The sequence below is a fragment of the Phycodurus eques genome, chromosome 5 (genome assembly GCF_024500275.1).
Source record: "Phycodurus eques isolate BA_2022a chromosome 5, UOR_Pequ_1.1, whole genome shotgun sequence".
Lineage (NCBI taxonomy): Eukaryota > Metazoa > Chordata > Actinopteri > Syngnathiformes > Syngnathidae > Phycodurus > Phycodurus eques.
This window is the reverse complement of record NC_084529.1, coordinates 21,689,235-21,717,061: the sequence shown is the minus strand read 5'-3', so window position 1 is coordinate 21,717,061 and position 27,827 is coordinate 21,689,235. Positions and strand designations below refer to the sequence as shown.

Sequence of the window (27,827 nt, the reverse complement as noted above, 5' to 3'; positions counted from 1 at the left end):
TCAAGACCATAATCAGTACTTGTACTTCTACCAGTTTTTTTTTTTTTACACACACGTATCTGTACTTCTACTTAGGTAGAGCATGCTACCTCTGCATTTCAGGAGCAATAAATGAGATGCATGGACTCCAGTTTAAACATTACCGTCCTTGTGCTAGTGGAGTTGCCCTCTGCAAGCCAGTAAAGGAAATTCCCACTTTGCAGGCAGACTTTGCTGGTGTTGTGTCGCCCCCTAGTGCGCAACATGAAACAGCTCAACCAACTTTCCATAGACTTTTCAATGACAACAGCAAACAACGGGTCTTGAATTTTTTGTTTTATTCAAGGTTCATTTTTCCAGACCTGCAGAGGACAGTTGAACTTCCTTTTAAGCGCCTCAAGTTTATTTTTGTCGTTTTTTTTTTTCCTTCCTCCTGACGGCATTGCGTTAAAACCCATTTTCAGGACTGTTGGCGGTTTCTTCCATTTTGATCATTGTGAGTCAATACTTTTAAACGGCTGGGGGGGGGGGGGGAGAGTAAAAGGAGAGTAAACTGGGGTCAGAAATTATTAAGACTTGAAAAGAATAAGAAGAAAGGCAGGTGTTGGGTGAAATGACGGCTGGGGGCTTGGGGGGCTGAGCTAGACCACAACAGTAATATGCATTAGCACCCTTCTTTGTGACACCCAATAATGTACGGAGCCCCAACACGACTGGGGGAATTCAACTGCAGTCAGCATATATAACGGACGCACATAATGCCAGTGACCAAATGTGACAGGCACAACAATTACATGCGCTTCCACTAAATGGCACAAAGTACATAATTACCTTCTCGCCACCTTTGGTGCCAATTATTTTTATTTTTTTCCAATTTATGTGATGTGGCGTGACTCAAAGGTTGGGAAACGCGTAGAGAGGGTGGCGTCTTTTGCAGTTTCTAGGAAAGGTGTGCTACATTTGCTTACCTGGTTGTCCATGTCAAATCTACAAAATTTGTTTTGTGCGCAAATTACACCTAATCTGCAACCACAAATTGACATCCTGATGTCACAAATTCACATTTTGTGGCCACAGGTTATCATTTTATGACTTTGCGGTTACAAATGACTGTTTTGTAATTAAAAATAAGCATTTTGTGCAGATGTCATACCTAATTCATGGTCATATCGCAACCACAAATGAGCATCTCGTGGCCACAAGTTAGAATTTGGAGGTCACAACCAAATTATGTCGCGTGCACATTATACCCATTTTGTCACCGCAAATGAACATTTCAAGGCCAGTAATGCACTTTTCATAGCCACAAATTTGCATTTTGCAGGCAAATTGTAGTAATTAACAGCCACAAATTACTATTTCACTATTTCAAAATTAGTATTATGCAAAATTAGTATTTCTTGCACACGTTATGCCCCAGTCGGACCACAACTGAGCATTTTTTTTGGTAACAAACTAGCATTTCGCAGCCACAAACAAACGTTTTGCTAGTATTTCATGTACACAAATGACTGTTTTGTGCTCGTTATATATAATTTGCAGCAACACATTAACATTTCACTGACATGATTACTAATTTGTGGCAACATATTAGCAACTTGCAGCCCCAATTGAGTATTGTGCGGACACAAAGTATTATTTTATACGCATGTTTCATCTATAGTGTGCCACAATTTAAAATCCCCCCCCCCCCCACAATGTGTGGGTCTGCATATTGCAATCATTGACATGGGACCTCGCTTCCTACATGCACTCAAGCTCTGTTCTGTCTTCACTCCACATTAAGGCCTCGATTAAGCCCTCGCAGATCGACAAGGTGGGGTGGGTTGGGGGAGGCTCCCATTGCCCCCGTCCTCACCGCCCGAGTTAGAACTTAAATCCTCCTGCGTTTAGTTTTCCTTTTATCTACTTGGTGGCTGTCCATGTTAGGGCTAGGCTACTGTAGGTACCACACGGTGGCACTGTGAGTAAGGAGTCTAACCCTCGTGCTCAGGATATGTGCCACCATCTCCCACGGGGGGGCCAGACTCCCCCCTCCTACCAGCCCCTCCCCTGCAATCGGGCACTGCTCTACCCTCTGATACAGAGGTTCGGCAAAAATGTCCCCGGTGGGAGCCCTGCACTAGAGGGAATGTGGGCCACCAGGCCTCTCGAGCCAGTGGGCCTTTTGGTGCCCCACCGTACGGCGAGCCCTGTGCATAGCCTGCGCCCTGTACTGCCCGAAACCCTAGTCCGTGTTGTCGTCCCTCAGCAAGCGATAAAGCCAAGTGACGACTATCATCCTTGATTCACAGCTTGCTCCGCCCCTCAAAGAAAAGGGGAGGGGAGGGGGGGGAAAAAGAAAAGAAAAAGGGGGCTGCGCCGACTGGTCAACAGTTTACATTTCATCGTTAGTTACGTTTAGAAAGACGACCCTCACTTAAGCTTAATTGAATCTTTGTCAGTTTTTGGGGTCCTCAGTGCTATACTGGATCCCCCCCTCCCAATGCAACCCCCCCCCCCAAATCTACATCTAAGGAGTGGTGATGGTAGCAGACAAAGGTTATGGATCATTTGTGTGCCACAAACAAAAAGAGGGGAAAAAAACAGTGGACCAAAAGAAAGCATATTTGTTACTTTGTTAATCATTTTTCATACTCTGCAGATTGATGTGTTTCGCTTTTGAGGGGTGGGGGTGCAGGGGTACATGAAGAGTGGGGGAAATGGAAGGGTGTAGTCTGTATTCAGTGGCGGTCCACGGTGGCACTCTGTAGCAACTCTGTAGCGGGCTGTCCCTGGGGTCTGAAGGCGGTCTGGAAGCCTGGCGGGGGGGAGTGGAACTGGCTGACGGGGGCGGCTGTGGCGGGGGGCAGGTAGGGGCCCCAGCCGGCGGCGGCTCTGTGGTGGAGGGGCAGGTGGCCGTCCAGGATGCCGCTGTGGAGGGGCTGGAGGGCGGGCGCCGCAGAGCTGGCTGGACCGTCCATCTCTGTGAGCGCCTGCAGGGACTTGAGCCAGTGCGGGGGGTTGTCGTCGTGGAGACAGTCTAAACTGGCGCCCGCCGAGGCCGGGATGCCTGAAGATCGCAGCATCACACAATACGTTACAAGACAGTTCACAAACAGCGTATACCACATTTGAAACTATTACACAGGGATGAAATATGTCATCGGATATTGACCAAAAACATTGGCAACAACCTTAACACCACCACCTACATCCCTACTACTTAGATACCTACCCTACCCTAAGCTAGCTAGCTACTTATCCACCTTCCTGGCTAGCTTCAAGCCACGTCGCTTCCTACTTTCCCTACTTACCGAGCCACCAACTTACATAACCACCTAACTAGCTACCAAGCCACCTGCCTACCTACCCAACGACGTACGCAAACACCTACCTACCTACCGAGGGAGGAAAAAGTATGTGAACGCTTTGGAATTTCTTAAAATCCTGCAGAAACTGTAGTCTGATGTTCATCTAAATCACAAGTCTGCTCAAACTAATACAACATGAACTTATATGTTTGTATGTATGAATATGTATGAAATTATATGTTTTTATATTTATAACTTGAACATTCAAAGGACGGGGAGGAAAAAGTAAATTAAACCTGTTTTAATAACTGGATGCCTCTCCTTTGGCAGCAATAAGCAAACCAAAGCAAATTTATTTACAGTTGGTACGGAAAGTATTCAGACCCCTTTCCATTTTTTCACTCTTTGTTATATTGCAGCCATTTGCTAAAATCATTTAAGTCATGTCATTTTTTTTCCTCATTAATGTACACACAGCACCCCATACTGACAGAAAAAACTGAATTGTTTACATTTTTGCAGATTTATTAAAAAAGAAAAACGGAAATATCACAAAGCCATAAGTATTCAGACCCTTTGCTCAGCATTTTTTGTAGATTAAATTTTTGTAGATTAAAAAAAAATTTTTTTTGTAGATTAAAAAAACATTTTTTTGTAGATTAAAAAAGAAAAACTGAAATATTACACAGCCATAAGTATTCAGACCCTTTGCTGAGCATTTAGTAGAAGCACCCTTTTGAGCTAATACAGCCATGAGTCTTTTTGGGAATGATGCAACAAGTTTTTCACACCTGGATTTGGGGATCCTCTGCCATTCCTCCTTGTAGATGCTCTCCAGTTTTGTCAGGTTGGATGGTGAACGTTGGTGGGCAGCCATTTTCAGGTCTTTCCAGAGATGCTCAATTGGGTTTAAGTCAGGGCTCTGGCTGGGCCATTCAAAAACAGTCACGGAGTTGTTCTGAAGCCACTCCTTCGTTATTTTAGCTGTGTGCTTAGGGTCATTATCTTGTTGGAAGGTGAACCTTCGGCCCAGTTTGAGGTCCTGAGTACTCTGGAGAAGGTTTTTGTATAGGATACCACCCCTGTACTTCGCCCCATTCAGCTTTTCTTCGATTGCAACCAGTCTCCCTGTCCCTGCAGCTGAAAAACACCCCCACAGCATGATGCTGCCACCACCATGTGATGAGCAGTGCCTGGTTTTCTCTACACATCGCGCTTAGAATTAAGGCCAAAAGGTTGCATCTTGGTCTCGTTAGACCAGTGAATAATATTTCTCACCATATTTGAGTCCTACAGGTGCGTTTTTAGCAGACTTCATGCGGGCTTTCATCTGTCTTGCACTGAGGAGAGGCTTCCGTCGGGCCACTCTGCCATAAAGCCCCGACTGGTGGAGGGCTACAGTGATGGTTGACTTTCTAGAACTTTCTCCTATCTCCCGACTGCATCTCTGGAGCTCAGCCACAGTGATCTTTGGGTTATTCATTACCTCTCTCACCAAGGCTCTTCTCCCCCGATTGCTGAGTTTGGCCGGACGGCCAGGTCTAGGAAGGGTTCTGGTCGTTCCAAACGTCTTCCATTTCAGGATTATGGAGGCCACTGTGCTCTTAGGAACCTTAAGTGCAGCAGAAATCTTTTTGTAACCTTGGCCAGATCCGTGCCTTTCCACAATTCTGTCTCTGAGCTCTTCAGGCATTGCCTTTGACCTCATGATTCTCATTTGCTCTGACATGGACTGTGTGCTGTAAGGTCTTATATAAACAGGTGTGTGGCTTTCCTAATCAAGTCCAATCAGTATAATCGAACACAGCTGGACTCCAACGAAGGTGTAGCACCATTTAAGGATGATCAGAAGAAATGGACAGCACCCGAGTTAAATTTATGAGTGTCACAGCAAAGGTTCTGAATACTTATGGCTGTGTGATATTTCAGTTTTTATTTGTTAATAAATCAGCAAAAATGTTAACAATTCCGTTTTTTTTCCTGTCATTATTGGGTGTTGTGTGTACATTAATAAGGAAAAAATTAGTAAAAAATTTAAGGGGGTCTGAATACTTTCCGTACCCATTGTATATAGCGCATTTCATACACAAGTGTGCTTTACATGATTAAAAGCATTTTAAAACAAAGAAAGAAAAAAAATAAAAGAAAGAGAAAAAAAATAAAAGTACAATTAAAACAGCGTACAGTGCAAGAAATATGATTTAAAAGTGGAAATATTCTAAAAAGCATGAGAAAAAAAGTTTTTAACCTGGACTTCAAAACATTCACACTTGGCGCTGACGTCACTTCTGTTGGCAACTTATTCCATTTGTGTGCAACATAATAGCTAAACGCTGCTTCACTAGGTTTGCTTTGGACTCTGTGCTCCACTATTTGACCTGACGATAACCTCAACCAAATGTTTCCTGTAGTTGCAGATCAGACAAGGATCAGAATAAATTTTGGACTATTCCTCTTTACAAAACTGTTGCAGTTCAGCAAGATTCCTGGGATGTCTGGAATGAATAGGTCTCTCGAGGTCATGCAAAAGCAACTCAATCGGGTTGAAGTCAGGACTTTGACTGGCCCACTTCAGAACACGTATTTTGTTCTTCTGAAGCTATTCTGTTGTTTATTTGCTTTTGTTTTGGATCATTGCCCTGTTGCAACACTCATCCTCTTCTGAGCTTCAACTATTAGACCGATGCGCTTACGTTGTTCTGCAAAATATCTTGATCAACTTGGGAATTCATTTTTCCATTGATGACAGCAAGCTGTCCAGGCCTGACGCAAGAAAGCATGCTCATAGCATGATGCTCCCTCCACCGTGTATCACTGTTGGTAAAAGGTTTTTATGTTGGTGTGCTGTGCCATTTGTCCTCCACACACGGTGCAGAGTTCCTCCCAAACAAACTTTGGTTTAATCTGTCCACAGAGTATTTTGCCAGTAGTGCTATGGAACATCCAAGTGCTCTTTTTTGACAGCGGGTTCCTTATTGGTGTTCAACCATGAACCCCATTCTTGTTTACGGTTTTACGTATGTTAAATCTGTCAGATGTGTTGGCATTTGCCAGTGCTTTCTGTAAGTTTTCAGCTGACACTTGAGGGTTCTTTTTGTTTTTTTACCTCACTGAGCATTCTTCGCTATGCTTTTTCAGTCATCATTACAGGATGGTCACTCCTTGGAATAGAAGCAACAGTGCTGAAATTTCTCCATTTATAGACTATTTGTCTTACCATGAACTAATGAACATCGATACTTTTAGAGGTAATTTTCTATTTTTTCCAGCTTTATACACGTCAAGAACTTAACTCTTAAGGTCTATTGAAAATTATTTTGAGCGAGGTATGGTACACATCAGGAAATGCTTCTTGATAGGGGCGGATTCTAACCTGCTGTGTGTTTTCTAGTGGCCAAAGCAGCTTATGGCCAACCTTCAAACTTTCCTCTCTGTCCTGTGAATGTTGACATGTTGTTTTCAATAAAAAAAAATTAAAACACACAGCGTATGATATTAGTTAACGGAGACTATGTTTATTCTTGTGATTAAGATTAGACCATATTTTATGACCAATTTACACAGAATTTAAGAAATTCCAAGGGGTTCACGTACTTTTTTCTCCCACTATAGCTAGCTTTGAGCCACGTAGCTACCGGCCTACCCATCTACCTACTAATTACCTAGCCACCCATCTACCAAGCTAGCAAACTACCTAGCTACTAAGCCATCAGTATCTACCTACCTTCCCATCCCATCTTAGCCACCAAGCTAACAATCCATCTATGTAGTCACCCAGCTACTGAACAACTCAGCCACCTAGCTACGACCTATCTACCAACACTGCTGGGTACAAGCCACCAATCTACCTACCTAACCACCTACATACCTACCTAGTTATCTTTGAGCCTCCTCGCTACCTACCTTTCTATCTGCCTCGCCACCCACTTACCATATGAGCTACCTAACGAGATAAAAGCTTTAGAATGAACTGGAGCCATGTCCAACATACCTGTGATGATTGCAGGGTCCATCCAGCTAGCTGTGCTGTCCCAGCTCAGGCTGTGTGAAATGCCTGCCGGCCCGCCGATGTGGTTGACACTGTTTGAGGATGAGGAGGACGAGGAGGAAGAGGAGTTTGGAAGGCCCCCGAAGTTGATGTTGATGTTGGGCAGGAGAGCTCTAAGGCCATCTTGCCACTCTTTCACATTTAGGCCTTCTATAGAGCTGCTGTTTTCTGCAAGAGGGTAAACAACATGCTCCGGGTTATTCACGTTTTGATCACAGCAGAGGAACAACACCGATTCACGTTCTCTTTAACCTTGGGCGATCAAGCCAATCAAAACGTGTATCCGCGACGGTGGCTCTCCTTTCCCACATGTAAGAGCATTACAGTAAGTATACAGTGAGTATACAGTGTTTTTTTTTTTTTGGTTTACTGTAAACTTCATCGAGGAGTGACTAAAACAGCTTGAAGCAAGTATGCTTTGCCTCTTATTTGGAGAACGTTGCAAGCAAGTCTGTTTCCTCAAAGTGATGACGTGATAAGGTCAGATGCCGAGGACTACTTTAAAGTGTTTTAATAACTGTGTGGTCTAATTGCTTTAAATTTGGAGTTATTTTCAAGTGTGTGGCAAGGGTAAAAACTTTACCTAGAAGGATTTTATATGGCTTCTCTATAATTGCAGATTTTAACCTATCGTTGGAGGGATTGAGATATATCCCCTGTGATAAATGGGGTTTTGTTGTACTGCAAAAACTCATGAAAACTATCGCTTTAAAAAAATCATTTTAAAAAAGCGATAACACAGAAGAACACTGTATAAGTGGTTGGGGCAGCATGCAGACAGTACCTGAGATGGGGATCCCTCCCAGACCTGTGCTGTGCTGATGAGGCAGATTCAGGTCCAGGAAATTACTGTGTGAGGCAGCACTGGCTGAGTGGTTCAAGTGTGTGAGGTTATTCCGCGAAGGGATGCCCATCCAGGGGTGTCTGGCGGCTTGCTGCTGTTGCTGCTGCTGCTGTTGCTGACTGGCCTGACTGCTTTGACTGCCGGGGAAACTGAAGGAATTGTAGATTGCTCTGTGGTGGACCTGGGGGATGCGGGGCAGGGCGCCAGGGAAATGGTGAGAGTTGGCTGCGTTGCCGTTGGGGGGCGGGAGACCAGGTGCGTGATTGCTCCCCTGGGCGAGAGGCACCAGGGAGGCGGGGCTCTGATCCTGCACGGACAGCTCCTTCTCGATGAGGTCGGCCAGCGCTCTGCGAGTGACGTCAAACGGGTCAAAGCCCAGGTCGTCGTCCTGCTGTTTGCTGGACGAGCCGAAGCCAAAGGCCGCCTGCCAGTCTGTGGACGACGACACTGGTATCGTGTCTGCCGCGAGAGCAAACATGGACGTTACTGGAGGAGCGACTGAAGTATAAAAACAAAACAAAGAAACAAAAACAACAAAAAATCAATAACTGGTCTCAGAAATTATGTCAAATGTGTGTTTTAACTGTCAGAATTATTAATGGTCATATAATTTTACTTGGGTCAAATTCTACATTTACATCATCCTATAGCAGTGGTAAAAAAAAAAAAAAGTAAACAAATACACAAACATGCATCAAATTAGAATTTTATGGAAAACAATTTATTTCAGGAGCTCAATTAAAAAAGTGAAACTGAAACGTAGCATAAAAATTAAGGCAATTTGTGTTTGGTAGATGTAGGCCGGTCCCAATCATTCTGTCGGAAAGCCTTTCATTTTTTTACCTTTTAAAATAGTGACACATTTGTATAGATTATGCATTTGTGGGATGAGCAGCAAAGCCAAGTGTGTGGGCTGCACACACATTTATTACGTAGAGTGAAATATTTTATGATAAAATTTGTCTACACAAGTTTGATAATTAGAGCTTACAACTAAAGAAACAAAAATTGACAACCTCAAGAAATTTCAAGATCCATAAGAAATGATCATCAAAATGGTTGTTAATGTAGAAACTTGGTAGGAAACGTATGAAAAGTATTTTCCTCTGTTCAATTAATCAATATTTAATTATTATATATATAATTATATATTCAATTATGGCAGCACAGTGACCGACTGGTTAGCACATCTGCCTCTCAGTTCTGAGGACCAGGGTTCAAATCCCGGCCCCACCTGTGTGGAGTTTGCATGTTCTCCCAGTGTCTGTGGGTTTTCCCCGGGCACTCTGGTTTCCTTCCACATCTCAAAGACATGCATGGTAGGCTAATTGAAAACTCTAAATTGCCCATAGGTGTGAATGTGAATGGTTGTTTGTTTATATGTGTGCGACCAGTTCGGGGTGTACCCTGCCTCTCGCCGAAGATAGCTGGGATAGGCTCCAGCAGGACTGCGACCCGAGTGAGTTTAAGCGGTGGAGAAAATGGATGGATATTCAATTATATTAATTAGATTTACAATAATTACACATTATTATATTTTTAATCATTTACATTTAATAATTTAAAAATTATATATTATATATTCCATTTTTGAAATTAACTCCTGAAATAAATAAACTTTTCTCTGATATTCTAATTTAGCAATCTTCAAAGTGTGGTACACGTTCCACTAGTGGTACATGTATTGGTAATGCATTTGCATTTATTCTTTAAAAACTGTGTTTTTAGGTAAAATGTTTTAACTTTTGTGTAAAATACATTTTAAATAAATATTAAAGCCTGGGTTTTTATATTTTCTTACATTTAAGCACAATACAGTTACTTACAATAATATAACATTTCTCGTTTTGGATGAAAACCTAGGCTACTGCACTGCTGCATTTTAATGTTGGTTATAATTGTTTTACTTAAGAGAGCCAAATATTTCTTAGGTGCTACAAAAAAAAGTTCGAGTACCACGGTTGCCATTCATTGACATGTAAAGTAAATTTTTCCCTATTGGTGAGGGATAGTGACTGAGCCCTGCCATGAATAGTGAAAATCCATGAGTAATTGTCACCTTACAAACCTTTTGCCCAAAGATTTTTCACAATTTTTCACAAGATTTGATGTTGGAAAAGCACTTAGAATAGCTCCTCCCCTCAATTCAACATACTTCATACTTCCTTGGTCACGAGATAATGCCAAAGCAATATTTTTTGTATGACACATTACTGACAAAGCACAAACAGCAAATAGGTGAGTTTGACAGAGGATAGCCCCCCCCCCCAAAAAAAAAAAAAAAAAAAAAAAAAAAAAAACTGTACCTGTATACTCAATTAGCACTATATCACGTTATAAGCGATTGTTTAACGCCTTAAATAAATGTAGACTTCCTAAGAGCAGAGGGAGATTAAATTCCAGCATGCACAAGTTAATGAACCCCCCCCCTCGAACAAGCAAACTATTCAGCCAGATAGCTACTGCTTGTGAAAGAAATAGTTATTATTCCAAGCACTTCATTGCCCTTTATCCAACGCTCAAGCAGTTTTCAGACCCTGAGAACACAACACTGACATTCAAGTCTTTTAAGAATGCCAAGCACACGCGCACTATTTCACAATCACTGGGACATGGACACACATATGATATAGTCTGTGTACTAGAGCAGGGTGTCATAATGCAGTCCTATGGTGGGTATAAGCCAGTGAAAACTGTAGGCCGGTCCCAAGCCCGGATAAATGCAGAGGGTTGCATCAGGAAGGGCATCTGGCTTAAAACTTTTCCAAACAAATATGAGCATTCATCTAAAGAATTCCATACCGGATTGGTCGTGGCCCGGGTTAACAATGTCCGCCCCCGGCACACTTAACCTGCAGTGCGCCGGTGCAAATTCAGCTACTGTGGGTCGAAGACAAAGGAGAGGTGGAAAGTGACAAGAGAAGAGGAAAACACAGAGCTTAGAACTAAATGTGGGGACTTTGAATGTTGGGACTATGACAGGAAAATCCCAGGAGTTGGTTGACATGATGATAAGGAGAAAGGTTGATATATTGTGTGTCCAGGAGGCCAGGTGGAAAGGCAGTATGGCTAGAAGTTTAGGGGCAGGGTTTAAATTATTTTACCATGGTGCAGATGGGAAGAGAAATGGAGTAGGGGTTATTTTAAAGGAAGAGTTACCTAGAATGTCTTGGAGGTGAAAAGAGTATCAGACCGAGTGATGAGGCTGCAACTTGAAATTGAGAGTGTTATGTATAATGTGATTAGCGGCTATGCCCCACAGGTAGGTTGTGACCGAGAGGTGAAAGAGAAATTCTGGAAGGAGCTAGCCGAAGTAGTTCTGAGCATCCCAGACAAAGAGAGCGTTGTAATTGGTGTAGATTGTAATGGACATGTTGGTGAAGGAAACAGGGGTGATGAAGAAGTGATGGGTAAGTACGGCATCCAGGAAAGGAACTTGGAGGGACAGATGGTGGTAGACTTTGCAAAAAGGATGCAAATGGCTGTAGTGAACACATTTTTCCAGAAGAGGACCTACAAGAGCAGAGGTAGAAGCACGCAGGTGGATTACATCTTGTTCAAACGATGTAATCTGAAGGAGGTTACCGACTATTACGGTAGTGGTAGGGGAGAGTGTGGCTAGACAGCATAGGATGGTGGTGGCGAGGAAGATTAAGAAGACAAAGGCAGAGCAGAGAACAATGTGGTGGAAGCTGAGAAAAGATCAGTGTTGTGCAGCTCTTCGGGAAGAGGTGAAACAGGCTCTCGGTGGACAGGAGGAGCTTTCAGAAGACTGGACCACTACAGCCAGGATGATCAGAGAGAGAGAGAGAGAGAGAGAGGCAGGAGAGTACTTGGTGAATCTTCTGGAAGGAAAGGAGCCAAGGATACTTGGTGGTGGAACCTCACAGCACAGGAAATCATACAAGGAAAAGGGTTAGCTAAGAAGAAGTGGGACACTGAGAGGACCGAGGAGAGGCGAAAGGAATACATTGAGATGCGACGTAGGGCAAAGGCCAAACAAGAGGCATATGATGACATGTATGCCAGGTTGGACAGTAAAGAAGGCGAAAAGGATCTATACAGGTTGGCCAGACAGGGGGCTAGAGATGGGACGGATGTGCAGCAGGTTAGGGTGATTAAGGATAGAGATGGAAATGTGTTGACTGGTGCCAGTCGTGTGCTGGACAGATGGAAAGAATACTTTGAGGGGTTGATGAATGAGGAAAATGAGAGAGAAGGAAGAGAATAAGAGGCAAGAGTTGTGGATCAGGAAGTGGCAATGATTAGTAAGGGTGGAACATTAAGAGGATAAAAAATGGAAAGGCAGTGGGTCCTGATGACATTCCTGTGGGGGTATGAAAGCATTTAGGAGAGATGGCTGTGGAGTTTTTGACCAGCTTGTTCAACATAATTCTAGCGGGTGAGAAGATGCCTGAGGAATGGAGGAAAAGTGTGCAGACAGAAGTGAGTATTTGCGAGCAACAGTATGGTTTCATGCCGAGAAAGAGTACCACAGATGCATTATTTGCCTTGAGGATGTTGATGGAAAAGTACAGAGAAGGTCAGAAGGAGCTACATTGTGACTTTGTGGATCTAGCGAAAGCCTACGACAGAGTACCCAGAGAGGAACTGTGGTACTGCATGCGGAAGTCTGGAGTGGCAGAAGTATCTTAGAATAATACAGCACATGTACGAGGGCAGCAGAACAGTGGTGAAGTGTGCTGTAGGTGTGACAGAGGAATTTAAGGTGGAGGTGGGACTGCATCAGGGATCAGCCCTGAGCCCCTTTCTGTTCGCAGTGGTGATGGATAGGCTGACAGACGAGGTTAGACTGGAATCCCCATAGACCATTATGTTTGCAGATGACATTGTGATCTGCAGTGGGAGCAGGTGGAGGAACAGTTAGAAAGATGGAGGAATGGACTGGAAAGGAGAGGAATGAAGTTTAGCCGAAGTAAGACACAATATATGTGGATTAATAAGAGGTGTGGAGGGAGACGAGATAGCCAGCGTGGAGGACTTTAAATACTTGGGGTCAACAGTCCAGAGCAATGGTGAGTGTGGTAAGGATGTGAAGAAAGGGGTGCGAGCAGGTTGGAACGGGTGGCGGAAGGTGTCAGGTGTGTTATGTGACAGAAGATTCTCTGCTAGGATGAAGGGCAAAGTTTATAAGACAGTGGTGAGGCCAGCCATGATGTACAGATTAGAGACAGTGGCACTGAAGAGACAGCAGGAAGCAGAGCTGGAGGTGGCGGAAATGAAGATTTTGAGGTTCGCTCTCGGAGTGATCAGGTTGGATAAAACTAAATAAGAGCTCCTCAGAGGGACAGCCAAGGTTAGATGTTTTGGAGACAGTCAGAGAGAGCAGACTTCGATTGTTTGGACACGTCAAGAGGAGATATAGTGAGTATATTGATAGAAGGGTGATGAGGATGAGCTGCCAGACAAGAGAGCGAGAGGAAGACCAAAGACAAGGTTGATGGATGTCGTGAGGGAAGTTGGTGGTAGAGAGGAGGATGCAGGAGAGAGGCTTAAATGGAAAAGGATGACACGCTGTGGCGACCCCTAACAGGACAAGCTGAAAGGAAAAGAAGACTAGAGCAGGGTGTCATGTGGCAAAAAGTATCTGTTTGTCATTATGTGCATACCATTTGTACTCAGTTAAGTGTCAGTTATTTGCTTGGTAAAGTCAACAACACAGCGACAGACTGTACAGTGCGTCGAATCAACCAAGACCCCAAAGGAAACTGCTCCAAATTATTACACAACACAGGGATTCAGTCTTAACCATTGTGATTTCAATTAATTCAATTTTGGCTATTTAGACCTCCATAGAGTGACTCTCTTAACATGGACCTAGTATAACTTTCAATTTCATTTTAAAAAAACACATTGGTTTTGTCCTACGAGTGTCCAGAAAAGGCCCCCCTGACAGCTACATCTGTTTGACCCAGTTTGGTATCCGCTTTGTCCATATTTGGCTAAGACCGCCACCTTTCCTCTGATTTGTTGCCTCCGTGTAGAAGACCCACTTGTGAGAGCAGACGTGTCTGTTATGTTCACAACGCCGGCTCGGGAGCACAGAGGTAGGCGGAGATCTTCGCTAGTGACATCGATAAGCTCGAGAAATTTGAATGACCTGATTTTAGGGCTGTGCAGAAAAACATCGACGATTTTAATCCATATTTCACGTTTAGTGAGACACCATAGAGACAATATTACATCCCAAATATTAGAAAAAGTTGGCTTGGCAAAATATGTCCCCTTAAAATATTAAAAAAAAAAAAAAAAAAATTAAAAAAAAAAAGTTTCAAATGGTTAAAGACATTTTTGCCCATTGTGTGCTCATGGAGGATAAATGTGTTCAGCTAAGTCTAATTCTGGTCTCCACTGCTCATCATGTCCCAGTGATGACATATTCAAGGTCATACTTCCTAATTACACAACTCAGTAAACGTACAGTTTATTAATGAAAAATCAAAGTCTGGTGAATATTTTAAAGACAGTACATCAATAATTTATAAGTGATTATGCGCAGTTGAAGTGTAACTCCAATACAATCCCACTACTCTTAACGCAAGATAAATATTAATATGAAGTGAACCATTAATCATAAGCAGGAATGGCATGAAATGAACTGGTTTGTACCGCAATGTATGAATATTTCATTATCCGGCACAAGAACGCACACTCAGTACCGCCATACATACCATTTTTTTAAATTTGATTGTCGTCCTATTTAAGGCCTAGAAGTGCTTTTCCTGTCAAATAGTCACTGTAATGATGACTTTACAAGTGTGTTCACATAGGTTAGTAACTATGGCGTGTTCCGCCTTCAGTATAACTCTGTTATAGAACTCGTAAACCAAGTGCCTGTATATACTAAAATGTATTAAAGTGTTCTCCCGCTAAATTGCGGTTTATTATTCATGCCCCTGTGGATTTTTAAGATTTATGAACATTCACATTCCAAATAATTCAGACATTTTTGTGTTAAACATTTTTCAATACTTCTATCATTGTGAATTTGGAGTTGAGCGCCTTCAGTCTCGTACCACATTGGGAGCCTGATTAAGAGTAAGACGAGACGGAGGTCGCCTACTAAGCTCCCCTAAACGTTACCACAGACTATTATGCCTGTGAGTGTTATATGCTCTTTTTGTACAGTACCTCACAAAATTGTAAAAAGAATTTCAAAAATTTGAGTGGTCTATTCAAATACTCTTTAATATTACTCGTTGCCAGCGATTTAGACATTGACTGGGTTGAGTTATTGAGAAGATGGTACATTTACACCGTTATACATTACAAGCTGTACACCGACTAACATTGTACTGTTGCAGATTGTCTTTTGTTGTACATGTCATGGCGTTTCGCATTATATGTTAGCATCAAGCTGGCGGACTTTCATTAGACGAAATTACACAGTTGGGTTGAATATTTTAGTATTTAAATATACAATTATTTATTTTCTTTTGTTTTATGTGTCAGTCTTACAGTAAACTTCAACTGTGAGTGACAAATAAATAGCTTGAAGGAAGTATGCTTTGCCTCTTTACTGAAGAACTGGGAGCACAAGAGCGTGAGAACAGGTGCTAAAAGGAATACTTTAAAAAGTGTGGTTTAATAAGTTTAGATGTGTTTAAAGCTTGTGTGAAGGGTAAAACAATATTCTTCAAATGTTTTTACATGGTATCTCAATATTGCAAAATGTTCACATATTGCACAGGTTCACTATATTTGTAAACACAGGGTGAGATACAGTATGAAAAGTTTGAGTTACCTGACGTGAATAGGCTCTGTGGTTCAGGAGTCATGGGCCAGTCAGAGCTGCGGGGGTCGGTGGGAAATGGGGGCAGACCGGTGGGGAGGGGGTTGGGGTGTCTGAAATTGCTGTTGTCCGAAAAAAGCGACTGCGACTCGGCCGCCGCGCCCTCGAAGGGCGAGCGGGCTGTGGGGTCTGACACGCTGATGGGGACCACCAAGCTGGGCTTGGTTAAACCCGGGGGAGGGGACGGGGAGTCACTGGTGGGCATCTGGGGATAAGAGAGAGATAATGTGCCTGTTTCCTTGTCTGACTTGTTCATTTTGGGGGGGAAAACAAGTATCTGAACTGGTTCTACCTGTTGGAAAGTATCTCCATTCACCATACCAATTGAGTCTGAAGGCTTGTCACTGGGGCTGCTGGCACAATATTTTGTGTATTAATATTGCAAAAACAAACAAGCTTCATGCAATACGCATGCGCTCTGCGGCTTGGGAGTTACCCGTCCTACCTGTTGCTGTCACAGTTTGAGGAGAAGGGGGACATGGCAGTGCACTGGCCAGGACCGATGTCTGTATCAAGACCATCTGAGGGGAGACCCTCTTGGTCTAGATAGTCTAGCAGCGGAGGGGATTTGCGGTCCTCTGAAAGGCCATTGGCTAGTTTGGTATGCCCTGACAACGTGGGCCACCCATCTTTACCATTGCTACTGTTTTGTCTGTCGCAACAAAAAACAAACAAGAGAAAGAAGACGTGACACATCGTGACAGCACTAGAAAGCAGATGATGGATTGATTAAAGGAAAATGCTGACCTTTGTGTTAAGCCTGATTTACTCTTTGACTTTTCTGTTCCACATACTGGAGGTTGTAGAAAGCTAGGGTTTATTTTATACAGGTCTTGGAGGAGTTTTTGCTCATACTCTTGATGTTTCCCTGCCTGAAAACGGGACGCAAAAAGGAGTCAATTAAGTCAACGCAAAAAACAAATGTATATGAATGAATGAATAACCAAAGCAAGGAGATTACCACACTATCAATTGTAATACCTGCATTTCATCTTTAGTAAAGCTAGCTGCTTCATCTCCTAGCTCATGTAGATACATACAATCAGGTTTAGGACACTGCATACTTTTGAGGAAGTAACTGCAGTACTTTGTTGTGCCTAAAGAAGCCTGCGAGAGGAAGAAGAGAATTAAAATAACAGAAACTCAAACAGAATTGACTTCATCTTCAGGGCTAGCGGGAGGATCAGCACTGAAAACTTACCTTGAGTGTTCTGCCATCAACCACCACATTGTTCACACACTGTATTGCTCTTAGAGCGTCTTCTGAGCGGACATAGGTGACATACGCACTGGCACTCGGCCCCTGGACCATCAGAAGTATGAAGAGGAGACAAATCAGACAGACAGCTGCTGCAAAACTTTACTTTTTGCGCCTGCGTTGCAATTCAAAATAGAAATGGTCATAGACCGCCAAGACGTATCCCACTGGACAGCTTCTGGATTTTCTTGCGCATTTAAATCCACAAAATGTAGGGTGCCTTTTCATTTCTGTAGGTGCGCCTTTTTGATTGGTTTAAAAATCCAAGCGCACCAAAATGCGTGACGACAAACCAAGTGAGATCACTCTTCTCTTATTACTTGTCGCAAGAAAACAGGAAGTAGGCAAGAAGACGGTTTGAAGTACTGGACTAAGGTGGAAAGCGGCAGTAATGAACAACATGTTGCGCACAAACCTATTAAGTGTCCCTCCCAGCATGAATTAAGTACAGTGGTATCTCAACTTGTGTACAGTATACTGAGTATCTTCAAATATATCTTGTCAGGTCATGTATTCTAATCAGTGATGTCAAACCAACATTACATGACAGAAATAATGGGTGCTAACTTACTGTAAAAAAATACTTTATTGAAATTAAATTACTTCACACACACCGAAACTTTAAAGCATGATTCGACAGAACGCCGGTACAGCCGTTAGTGCTAGCACTAGCTTGCTAGGCTACATTACGTTTTGTTATCTGCTTGCGAGCCGTAGCTTATAAAAAGTAAGTGAACATACATTAAAGTCTGTTCACTTACAGTCCTCTCCCGAGCACCGGTGACCACCAGCACAATTAAAGTCCTCTCCCGAGCACCGGTGACCACCAGCACACATTTTTCCCCATTTTGTTCTTATAATACACAGGACGCGATCGATTGTTGTTGTAGCCGTGGTAACGAGTGTTTCCGGTCGCGTTTGAGTTGACAAGATAAAGCCCAGTGATCGTAAAAGACGGGATGTAGTGGTATCGGAATACAAGATTTTATTGCAGTAGTCTGACATAATGCAATCATGAAAGTCCAAATTTGTCTTGTAGTCTGATCCGGGCATAACGTGTTATCTCTCCCACACCGCCGACATGTGTTGTGTTTTTTTTTAAAATAACTTTATTGGCTGTCAGATATTTACAGTACTACGTCAAAAGACACGCGACAAGGCTGAAATAAAAAACAGCTTTTGGATTCAAATATACTGTACACGATGGCGGAGTAAATGTCTCTTGCGGAGCCGATCAATGGCGAATTATGACAAAGACAATCAGCATAAAATGCTACTTATCGGCCGATACCGATCAGGCCGATCAGATTGGTGTAAAGTCTAGTGAAAGCATTTATGACATTGTTTTAGTCAGGATTCCATAACTGTACCGAATAAATCAACTTAGAAACTAGAGGGTACAATGTCTGTGAACTCACCTGTGACCCTGCATAAGATGTACTATTGTTGATAACCACTTTATGGATCTTCCCAAACCTCCCAAAATACTCTGGTCGTTTTAAGACCTGTGGGTGCAACAAAAACAAGTATGAGTTCCTTAATACATAATTCTCAATTCTACAACCGTGAGATCAAGGTGTACATGTACAAGCTAGAATTATCACCACTGAGATAAGTAAAATGGCACCCATTCATTGAAAATGCATTTTTACATTTAAAATTGGGGTTTCTGTTTAGTTGTTTACTTTGAAAAGCAAAATTCAACCTCCAAAGGTTTGTGTCACGTGACCATGCTCCGTTTCTGCCGAAATTTCTGTGGCTGTGTGTGTAAATGTGTTTTTTGTGCTCATTTATAGTTACTGAGTAGGATGGACAAGTTCTTTACAGCCTGCTTCTTTGCAAACTAAATTTTTTTTCAATGCAGCAGCACCACGTGTAGCGTAAGTCACAGAGCTCGCCGTGTTCACCTCCGGGTCGGCGAGGCGCTGCGAGAGTCCCACCACGAACACCAGGTTTCTCTGGACCACTCGGACGCTGGCCAGGTGCTTGCGGTTCTCAGTCACCTTCTGCTTTTTCTCGTTCTGTTTCTGCTTCTTTTCGTTCTTTATCCTCTGGATCTCCTCCTGTGACAGAGGCTTGTATACAGCGGGGTCCTCGGGGTATGGCTACACAAAAGACAGCAAACATCAAGAATGGAGTCGAGCGTCGCTATATCCAGCATTACAGAGGGTTGCAGTTTAACCCAAGTATACGCGCAAGACGGAATGTTCTGCAGTTAGGTCAATTACAGTAAATATTTATGACAAATATAAAACTAACTAATAAAATAAAAATTTTTAAAAAGTATGCTAGTAACAGAGAGTGACTTCTTGTGCTGTGTGAATTAAGCTCCTTGCATGCCGTTCATAACCTCGAAATTCTGTATGTTGGTACGTCACAAACCGAGGACTCCCTGTATTCTCCTTTTTTCAATATTGACTTATAATAACTGAGTCTTTAGCATATGTTTGCATGCAACCTCAAAATGTGTGGTAATGTTGTACAATTTAGAAACAAACAAAACATTTGCAGGAAACAACTCCTCTAATGCATCACAAAAATTTAAGCTGGTTGTCTGTTGATGTCAATGTAGCACTTTTCAGACTACTTCTTTTCCCTAAAGCACCTCAGCAACAAATCTCGCAACTTTTTAAAAATTAATTGGGAAACTTCCTGAAACTGAAGTGACTCAAACACACGCAATTTAGCTTTAAACAACAAAAAGCTATTTTCTTCTGTCTCACAGTTGGAAATTCCAAAGTCTAAATCTAAATCATCTAAAGCTAAGACCGGGCCTGGGGGTCAAAAAAAGAAATTCATATGATGTTGGTCTGACCTGTATGTTCTGTACAATACGGCTAGGTCAACCTGATTCAGGCTGGTTCACGGTGGGAAAGTAAGTTACTGTGTCTGCCTCACAGCGACAGCAGCACTGATTTTATTTTTTCAAATGACAATAACAATCAGAAATACAGTTTAGACATTGTTAATTTGGTAAGCGCTTTTCTTTGAAGAAGAAGAAAAAAAAAAAAAAAAAGATTTCCAAGTCTCCACAAACTTTTGAATGGTAGCGAATATATAGACAAAGGTGTGTTTTCATGGAATCCATGAAATTATTTGTGTGACCCCAAACTTTTGAACAGTTAAGTAGTGTATATAATAATCAAATACGGGGACAAATTTGTATATGTAATATAAAGCGGTGATTACACGTTTATATAATGTAGTTTTAACAGAGCCTGCGGCCCTATGAGGGAAACCATGGCAACGATATAGTCCATGACAAGAATGGGTTTAACACCATTGCTCTAAATTGTCCAAAAGGTGTGAATGTGCCTGTGAATGCTTGTCTATATGAGCCCTACGATTGGCTGGTGACCAGTCCAGGGTGTACCCTGCCTCTTGTCCAAAGTCAGCTGGCCAATGTGACTACAGGTATAAAAATTATGCACAATGCACTCATTAAGAATGTTCATGACGCTGGCATCGGGCCAAATTCGTCTTCCAAATTTGGTCAATTTCATCCATCCATCCATTATCCGTATCGCTTTATCCTCAATAGGGTCGCGGGCGTGCTGGAGCCTATCCCAGCTATCTTCGGGTGAGAGGCAGGGTACACCCTGAACTGGTCGCCATATTTTTTCAAAAATCGATACAACTGGTCAGTCTCCACGTGTGTGTTATTTTTACAAATTATTGACCAACCTAAAGTGTTGGAGATGTTTTGCTCTATTTAAAAATGCAATGTTAATGGCAACAGCATGTTAACAAACATGCTTTTTAAAATGTATTTATTTTTTTATTCCTGAAAAGTGATTTTGGAGATGCCAGAGACTACTAAGATGTGTGATGCTATTACATTCAGTGACTCACATTTAACGGTACATTACATCTTAGGCTGTTTTACATCAGAGCAGTTGAATTGTCATTTTATACATGTATGACACTCGAGAACGTTACAATGATTACTTGAATGTTGGGGGCAAAGGGGTGGAAATTGTACATGGGAAGTTAAGCCGAGGAATTTTGGAAATATTAAAGCATAAATATAAACATTTTGCTTTCCATGGAAAAATAAAACTAAATAGCGTGGCATTTCAACAGATTCAATTGTGAGTAGGACTTTATCAAGTTTTAACATTTTATTGAACAATCAATTGCTTCATTTAAGAACAATCAACATGAATGTTGAGTTAATTACTCATTTCCACAACTTAACCCATTCAAAAATTAACAAAATTACCAAAAGAGTCCAATTCAAAATGTTTAAAGAAAAGTCTCTCTTTCCCAACCCCCAAAAAGTTAAATGAAATCACAAATAAAAAAAAGCATCCCTCAAGATTCTTAAGCCTTGCTTCTGCATTTTTGCTAAACCCATTTAGGGAATGGGCTTTCATATTTAACTGTATTTCCATGAAATGTTGTTTTGCCCAGGATTATGAAAAATATATTTATATTCCCTATTAAGAGCCAACCTTAATATTTTTGTAAATTCCTGGTTTATTCCCATTAATTCGCTCTGCAAGTTCCCAACTAATAAAATTCCCGCAATTCCGAAACCCTATATGTATGTCCACGAAGTAAGTCTTTCTCACCTTTCTGCAGGCCGGGCAAAGGCCGTTCTCGTCTGTGCGGATGCGGTGCCAACAGAAGCGGCAGATCTGGTAGCCGCAGGTGCAGGGGAAGAAGTTGACGTCATCGATCTCCAGCGGCTCCATGCACAGGGGGCACTCCATGGGGTCGTCCTTCATTTCAGGGCTATGGGACATCCTACGTCGCGGCGAGGCTGAGCGTTGAAGCGGTCGCGGAGCACAGAACTGCAAGGAATAAAGTGCAACAACGTTGTGACTCAAGCCATACTTTGTCGCAATGAACAATATTTATCCTTGAACCAAAAGTGTCGCCTACATGCATGCTTCGTTACAAAGTTTAAACTCAATAAACTATCTTTTCCAGTTCAGGTAGCGTTGCCAGGTTGGTGCGATTCACCCGGTTTTGACATTCATGAGCTTGAGCCGCAAAGCCACCGGGCACATCCCTGGGGTTGCAGATAAGGGGAATCCAGGACACTGGAGGTGTAAAATAAGGCTCCCTAGGCATAAATAAGCGAATAAGCAGTCACGGACAAATGCAGCTCTACGGGACTGGGGTACAGATAGGTGTACCCACCCACAAAACATTGAACGACGACAATGGGATGTTGTCACCTTAGCCCAAGATGGCGGCTCATCCCCACCAGAGTGAATGCTGAACCAAGTAAAGTCCATCCATCCATTTTCTATTGCTTTTGTCCTCATTAGGGTCACAGTTGTGCTGGAGCCTATCCAAGCTGACTGTAGACGAGAGGTGGGGAACACCCTAGACTTGTCACCAGCCAATCCGAGGGTACATATGCACAACAACATTTATAGTCTACTATGAAACTCACAGGCATGAATATATAATGTGGGAGGAAGCCAGAATTGGGTTGTACAGTATACCGGTACTGGAAAAGTACCACGTCACTAGACTTTACACCGATCTGATCGGCGTTATCGGTATCGGCCGATAATTAGCATTTTATGCTGATCGGCTTTCATGTCATAAACCGCCGATCCGATCAATGACCTCATCGATCGGCTCCGCACAAAACCTAACTCCATGTCTTCGCCGCGTATGAATCCAAAAGCTAGTTTATTCTTAGCCTTGTCACGTGTCTTGTTGCGCAGTACTGTAACTATCTGACAGCCAATAAAGTTTTTTCAATCTTGTCGGTGAAAAAGCACGTCGTCGGTGTGGGACTATTTTGCGGTGTCTCAGACAAACAACACGCAAGTTATTTGCAGTCTGTGCACAACTGAAGTACGTCGTGGGGAACGTCATCTAAATGCTTCAACACAAATTTGATCGAGCACCTGAAGAATGTACACGAAGAGCATGTCGCGTTCAATCAATGCAGCGTGGAGAGGGAGAAAAGTGTCAAACGGACTCAAACTCTGGACAGAAAACACCAGTCCATAAAGCCGGGACAGTGAGAAAGTTAGAGTAAGCATGTCATTCACAGTATTTATTAAAGTAATTTAATTGCAAGAAAGTAATTGAATTACAGTAAGTTAGCACCCATTATTTCTGTCAGTTGTAATGTTGATTTGACCTAAACTTATGTCAATGGCCAATCCTTGAATGCCCCCGAGAAGTCATCGGTGTTTTAAATTTGTGAGGATAAGATGTACAGAAAATAGATGGATGGATACAGTATACAAGTATATACAATAAATGAACAAGTCATGTAAATAGACACATTGCTCCATCTTGTGATCGGAGATTTTTTTTTTTTTTTTTTTAAACTTGCTGATTGGTCCCGGTATAAAGCCTACGTCGTCACTACTAAAAATGAAACGATACCACATATTATTAGTTCTGGTACTTTTGTGAAATTCACCAGAAAACAGGCAACGTGTGCTTGCTTTAAGCTGTTTATTAGTCAGTCCAGTAAAATGTGTACAGTATTTAAATGTGAAAAGAACAAATGTCAGACAAGCACACTATGGTAAACTGAAGGCTATTCAGCCTTCGGGCCCACACAACAGTACAGCAAACGCGGAGGGACGACACCTGAAGTCGCTATGGAAGACAAAAGTCAAATTCATAAAAAAAAAAAAAAAATCCCAGCTGAAGTAAATCTGTATGAATCTGGCACCAAAAATAAAGAGGATTAAACATCCATCCATCCATTTTCTTTACCGCTTATCCCCATTAGTGTAACAAATCATAACGTTGAGATATTGCAAGCATTTTTCTTTACGAAAAACCCTTTTACAGTAACTTGAACAATAGCTGATCAAACTATTATGCTAGACTTCTGATTACAAAAGGAGTTATTAATCAATTTGTTGTATGTGTATATATATATATATATATATATATATATATCCATTCATCCATCCATTTTCTGAGCCGCTTCTCCTCAATAGGGTTGCGGGCGTGCTGGAGCCTATCCCAGCTATCTTCGGGCGGGAGGCGGGGTACACCCTGAACTGGTGGCCAGCCAATCACAGGGCACATAGAAACAAACAACCATTCGCACTCACATTCACACCTACGGGCAATTTAGAGTCTTCAATCAACCTCCCATGCATGTTTTTGGGATGTGGGAGGAAACCGGAGTGCCTGGAGAAAACCCACCCAGGCATGGGGAGAACATACAAACTCCACACAGGCGGGGCTAGGATTTGAACCCCGGTCCCCAGAACCGTGAGGCAGATGTGCTAACCAGGCGTCCACCATGCCGGCAAGATTAAACATTGTACAACATATTTAAGCAACACAATATTAAACCAAACGATAGAATTTCACGAACGAAAGTCTGCTAACTTAATGTGGTATCATTATACAATTATAGTATGAAAGTCAGAATTTTGGTGTTGTGACCACACTTAAAAAGAGTATCCAAAGAAAACCCACGCAAGCACAGGGAGAACACGCAAACTCCACACAGGAACACCACAGCCGTGATACAAACTCCCAACCTTAAAACTGTAAGGCTGATGTGCGAACCACTCAACAACTGTGCAGTCCTATCCATCCATCCATTAATTCCTCATTTGAATCTCAGGTCAGGTGAGCTCGAGCGTATTCCAACTGACTGTAGGTGAGACGCGAGGCACATCACACACACATTGACAAACGACACTTATGTTTTTATAATGTGGGAGGAAGCGGGGAGAACAAGCCAACTCCACACTGGAAGACCCCAGCCGAACTTCTAACCCCAAACCTCAGAATCGTGAGGCAGATGTGCAAACCACAAACTACCGTGCTGCCTCAAGGTAAATCCATCCAGCTAACCATTTTCTATGGCGCTTCTCCTCAGCATCGCGGGTGAGCTGGAGCCTCGTTCGGGAAAGTCTTCGCCACCATTCAAGTCAAGTCCAATCCATCCATTTCCTATAGCGCTTGTCCTTATTACGGTCGCAAATGAGCGAGGGTCTATCCCAGGTGATTGTAGGTGAGAGGTGGGGTACACCCCGGACTGATCTCCAGCCAATCGCAGGGCATACATTGACAAATTTCTAAGGATAGAACAATTATTGGTTGGGCCAAATGCTGGTGCCGATATTTGGAATTTGACGTATATCGGTATAAATTTTTGTTTTTGTTTTAATAAATCCAACAGCTGATGAGAGATCAACTTAAAACTGAGTAAATGTCAGGAAACTAATTATTATTTAAAATTGCCATTAACTCTATAAGAGATGCTTCTGAACCCGGGAAAGCCCTGCACTTTTTGTTTGAACTTAGATAAGTGAAAGAGTAAACTTTCCGTAATGTTAAAATTGTATTTCTTTATTTACTGTAGAAACTTTATGGAGCTATTTGTTTCTGTTTTTAATTCAGAAGACATGGTGCTTAACTTGGGATAATTTTACAACAAAGATGTCCAATGTATATTTTTTTTAAATAGAAAAAGAACCTTTAACATGTTACAAATCTGAAAAGATGTTTAATAAACATTCTTAAAGGCATTTAAACAAAGTCGTGTTAGAGTTTGTAACTTATTCAAAATTATGACCCCAAACTTTTCCCTTTTACTGCAAATGAATACCAGCTCCAAATATTGGTGATCAGCCTCTTGACTACTAATAATCGATATTGGCACTGAAAAAAAAAAAAAAAACATATCGTCTCTCTCTACAAATTACACTCACATTCACGCATATGGACAATTTAGTGTCTTGCAAGGAACCCGGGGGAGAACATGCAAACTCCACACAGGAAGACCGGATTCAAACCCACACCTCCGAATTGTGAAGCAGACGTGAAAGTCCCGCAATAAGTTTAGCACAGAAAAAAAAAAAAACAGCAAAAAAAAAAAAAAAAACTAAATTAGTCTAGACATGCACTGCTCCGCTGTTACCTAACGCCTCGCACATATCGGCAGTGATTGTGTATAAATAACGTGTTGTTAGCGGTCATGCGCTACTTAGTATGTGACAACGCGGGATGCCAGAACTTGGGAGTCCGATCCCGATTTGTGGAGCAAAGAAAAAGAAAATCCGCGTAAGCCTATGAAGGCAGGAAAATAAAGAGCAGCATTTCAAATCCTGTCCGTGCTGTTCGCAATGCAGTTGTCAAGCCATTGTTTGGCTGCTGTGCAGTACAGGACAATCAAAGTGTGTCACATCGGCCTGCTGTCTACAGAGTCGTACCTTCTGACAGATGTTACTTGGCCACCGCGAAGCAGAAGCAGCTAACATTAGCCGAGAATCGCATAAAGGGAAGCTGCTCTAGTTTATATAAGAAGTCAGGAGAGGGCGAGAAAGGGGGCGAAAGAGAAGGAAAAAAAGGAGTCCGCAGGGTGGGTGGTGGGGGTTGTTAACATTCAATTTCTTCATTGGGAAGCTGAGTTTCTACACGCCACTGATATCAACGACTTTATAAAACCGTTGACACGACGTGACGTTTCCCCGCTGACAGCTCGCTTGTAGATAACCGCTTAGCATCGGCTAGCCTCGGCGGAGGCTTACGGACGCGGCCTGTGAATGCTAACGGCAAGCTGGACGCAAGTTGCCCGCGATTAAAACGTCTGACAGCGCTCTCACCGGCTCGAGAACACGCCGGCGGGGGTAGAATGGACGCGAGGACACTCGGCAGCCGTTGGGGTGGGTTCACGAACGGGCCCCTTTGGCGATTTGAAGGGAGGCTGGAGACGTTAGCGTTACTTACCCTGTCCGTATTTAGTTTAGGATTCCACTCCAAGAGAGTCACACCGAATTGGGCGGGGACTACGAGCCAATGTGTGGGGAAATGTCAAAATATCTCGAAGCGGCCACTTGGGGTAACCGTAGATGTGTTGTTCCGTGTTAATTAAAAGGCTATAAATGTGTTTTTTTGCCCCTGTCTTTTCTTACTATTGAGGAGACAATTTACGCTCAAACCACCATCTTAGCTAGCATTAAAATAGGGGGGAGGAGGGAGTGTAGTAGTACTGACGTCACTGATCCTGCGCAGAGAAAGCGGTGCATGGCGGGAGATTGAGTTTTTAAATACTTCATTTCGAAATCAGTGTCGTCCATCAATGGCCGGTTCTCGGAGCAGAGGTTTCACCTAACCTCTTAAACATTTTAACGAAATGTCTATGAAAGCGAAGCATAATACTTTTTGCGAAGGTCTGCGATCATCAACATCTAATCTCATTTGATGGTTATTTTAATGTTGAGCCACAGCAAAAGAGTAATTAATTGGATTTATAAAACATACATTTTCATTTTTAGAGGAAGACAACATTTTTTTTTTAAATACAGCAGACCCTTTACATACACAGTAAAAAGGAAGTTAACTGAAAATACCAAAAATGGACCAATTACTTATTTTTGGGACTTTTATATGAAATGCAATGCACAATGTGTAAAACATGAACAGAAGTTGACTTTTGCGAATACTTTGAATACTAATATATAAACTCTAGTGTTGCAATGGCTGGTTATTTTATCGATTAATCTCTCCATTATTTTTGTAATTAATCAATTAATCCGATTAAAACATTATTTTTGCTAAATTATCATTCCTTTATTCAAAAACAGGACATTATTTTAAACTGCCAGTGCAGAAAACGCACAAACATAAATTGATTG

The 27,827-nt window shown here is 42.3% G+C and overlaps 1 protein-coding gene across 5 annotated transcripts; it reads right to left on the bottom strand.

Moving 5' to 3' along the window:
- Positions 1–359: 359 nt before the first annotated feature.
- On the bottom strand, positions 360–27,141 carry cnot4a (CCR4-NOT transcription complex, subunit 4a). 5 transcript variants are annotated; one of them, XM_061678056.1, is made up of 13 exons: positions 26,920–27,141; positions 21,810–22,031; positions 19,143–19,340; positions 18,654–18,740; positions 17,179–17,280; positions 16,959–17,084; positions 16,725–16,849; positions 16,423–16,629; positions 16,270–16,330; positions 15,930–16,182; positions 8,105–8,662; positions 7,264–7,488; positions 360–3,031 (listed from the first exon to the last, which is right to left on the bottom strand). In XM_061678056.1, the coding sequence occupies exons 2-13, from the start codon at positions 21,981–21,983 to the stop codon at positions 2,703–2,705; spliced, it is 2,445 nt and encodes an 814-aa protein (XP_061534040.1). In that variant the 5' UTR covers positions 21,984–22,031; positions 26,920–27,141; the 3' UTR covers positions 360–2,702. The 5 variants fall into 5 exon arrangements, with proteins under 5 accessions (XP_061534040.1, XP_061534043.1, XP_061534042.1 ...); XM_061678059.1 differs by having other exon boundaries at positions 8,105–8,623; XM_061678058.1 differs by having other exon boundaries at positions 16,270–16,327.
- Positions 27,142–27,827: the final 686 nt, after the last annotated feature.

Coding starts and splice junctions, on each gene's coding strand:
- cnot4a (XM_061678056.1), bottom strand. CDS start 21,983: ATGTCCCATAGCCCTGAAATGAAGGACGACCCCATGGAGTGCCCCCTG. Junction 18,741..19,142: donor AGCGCCTCGCCGACCCGGAG/GTGAACACGGCG, acceptor TTGCACCCACAG/GTCTTAAAACGACCAGAGTA. Junction 16,850..16,958: donor TTACTAAAGATGAAATGCAG/GTATTACAATTG, acceptor TCCCGTTTTCAG/GCAGGGAAACATCAAGAGTA.